The 1205-nt window shown below is 38.9% G+C and overlaps 1 protein-coding gene across 1 annotated transcript; it reads left to right on the forward strand.

Annotated features, from left to right (window-relative positions):
• Positions 1-85: 85 nt before the first annotated feature.
• Positions 86-1061, forward strand: LOC111386229 (F-box protein SKIP8-like; the record flags this gene model as incomplete). Its single annotated transcript, XM_023010683.1, has 1 exon — positions 86-1061. A coding segment is annotated over one exon (677 nt), but the record flags the coding sequence as incomplete, so codon positions are not given.
• Positions 1062-1205: the final 144 nt, after the last annotated feature.

The raw sequence follows: 1205 nt of genomic DNA on the forward strand, positions 1-1205 counted from the left end.
ATGTCCGCATCACTCTGTCTATTGCTCTTCTTAGAATCTATATATATGACTCTGTCTATTGCTCTTCTTAGAATCTGGATGTAAGTTAAAACATTTGCGTCGTTCTTTGTATGTCATATCCCTATTCAGTATTGCATTTCATTATGGTTTTTAGTTTTGCTTTTAGCAGCTATATGTCCTAATTTGTATTTGTTCAGAACAGTACCCACGAGGAAAGCCTCGCGATCATGTCGGGTTAGGAGTGAGGACTGTGGTGGAATCTTGAGTGGTGAAAGCATCTTACTAAACGAGCAGACTTTAGAGCGTGAATTACAGATTGCCATTGAAGAAGAGAATTATGCCAAGGCGGCAAAAATCAGGGATAGTCTTAAACTTCTCCAAGAGGACAGCAAGGCTTCAGTATTAGCTGCAAATGCTAGATTTTATAATTCATTCAGAAATGGGGATTTGGCATCAATGCAGGCTCTCTGGTCGAAGGGTGATCATGTGTGTGTTGTGCACCCTGGTGTGAGCGGCATATCCAGTCATGATCTTGTAATGGGGAGTTGGGAATTTGTATGGGCCGACTACGACTTCCCACTACAAATTGAGATTAAGGACCTTCAGGTTCATGTTAGAGGGGACATAGGCTACGTGACATGCATTGAAATGGTGAAGACGAAGGGCAGTAGCTGGGGAAGACAGTTCGCCACAAATGTGTTTGAGAGGATTGATGGTCAATGGTTCATGTCGGTTCATCATGCATCATATGTCGATTTGTGAACTAGCATATAAGATTTTAAAGGCTCCCGGCTCTCTCGACTTACCTTTACTGAATGCATACCAAGTGGTAAAACTTAGTTTTTAGTGCTTGTGGAGGTTTTTGCTGTGTTGCCTTGGTTTTATTAAACATGCTAAATATTGTGGCAGTACTATCTTTCAAACAATAGGAAAGAAATCATTTTTGCATGCTCTGATATTCCTATAGGCATATTTACTATGAACTGGTGGCATTGTTTCTTATACTCTCATGTTAAACTTTTTATATTAATGTTCAAAAAAGTGTAGGCATTTGTTTTTGACACTGCTGTCCACGTTATAATAGTTCAAAATCAGTATGACCCGAGAAGGATAAAGAACCGAAGAGTTGATTCTTTGTTAATTGGACATCAAAAAGAATTAACTGGTTTTGGATTTGTATATATACACCATAAAAGGATGTAGAA

The sequence above is a fragment of the Olea europaea genome, unplaced genomic scaffold (genome assembly GCF_002742605.1).
Source record: "Olea europaea var. sylvestris unplaced genomic scaffold, O_europaea_v1 scaffold34716, whole genome shotgun sequence".
In the NCBI taxonomy this organism is placed as follows: Eukaryota; Viridiplantae; Streptophyta; class Magnoliopsida; order Lamiales; family Oleaceae; genus Olea; species Olea europaea.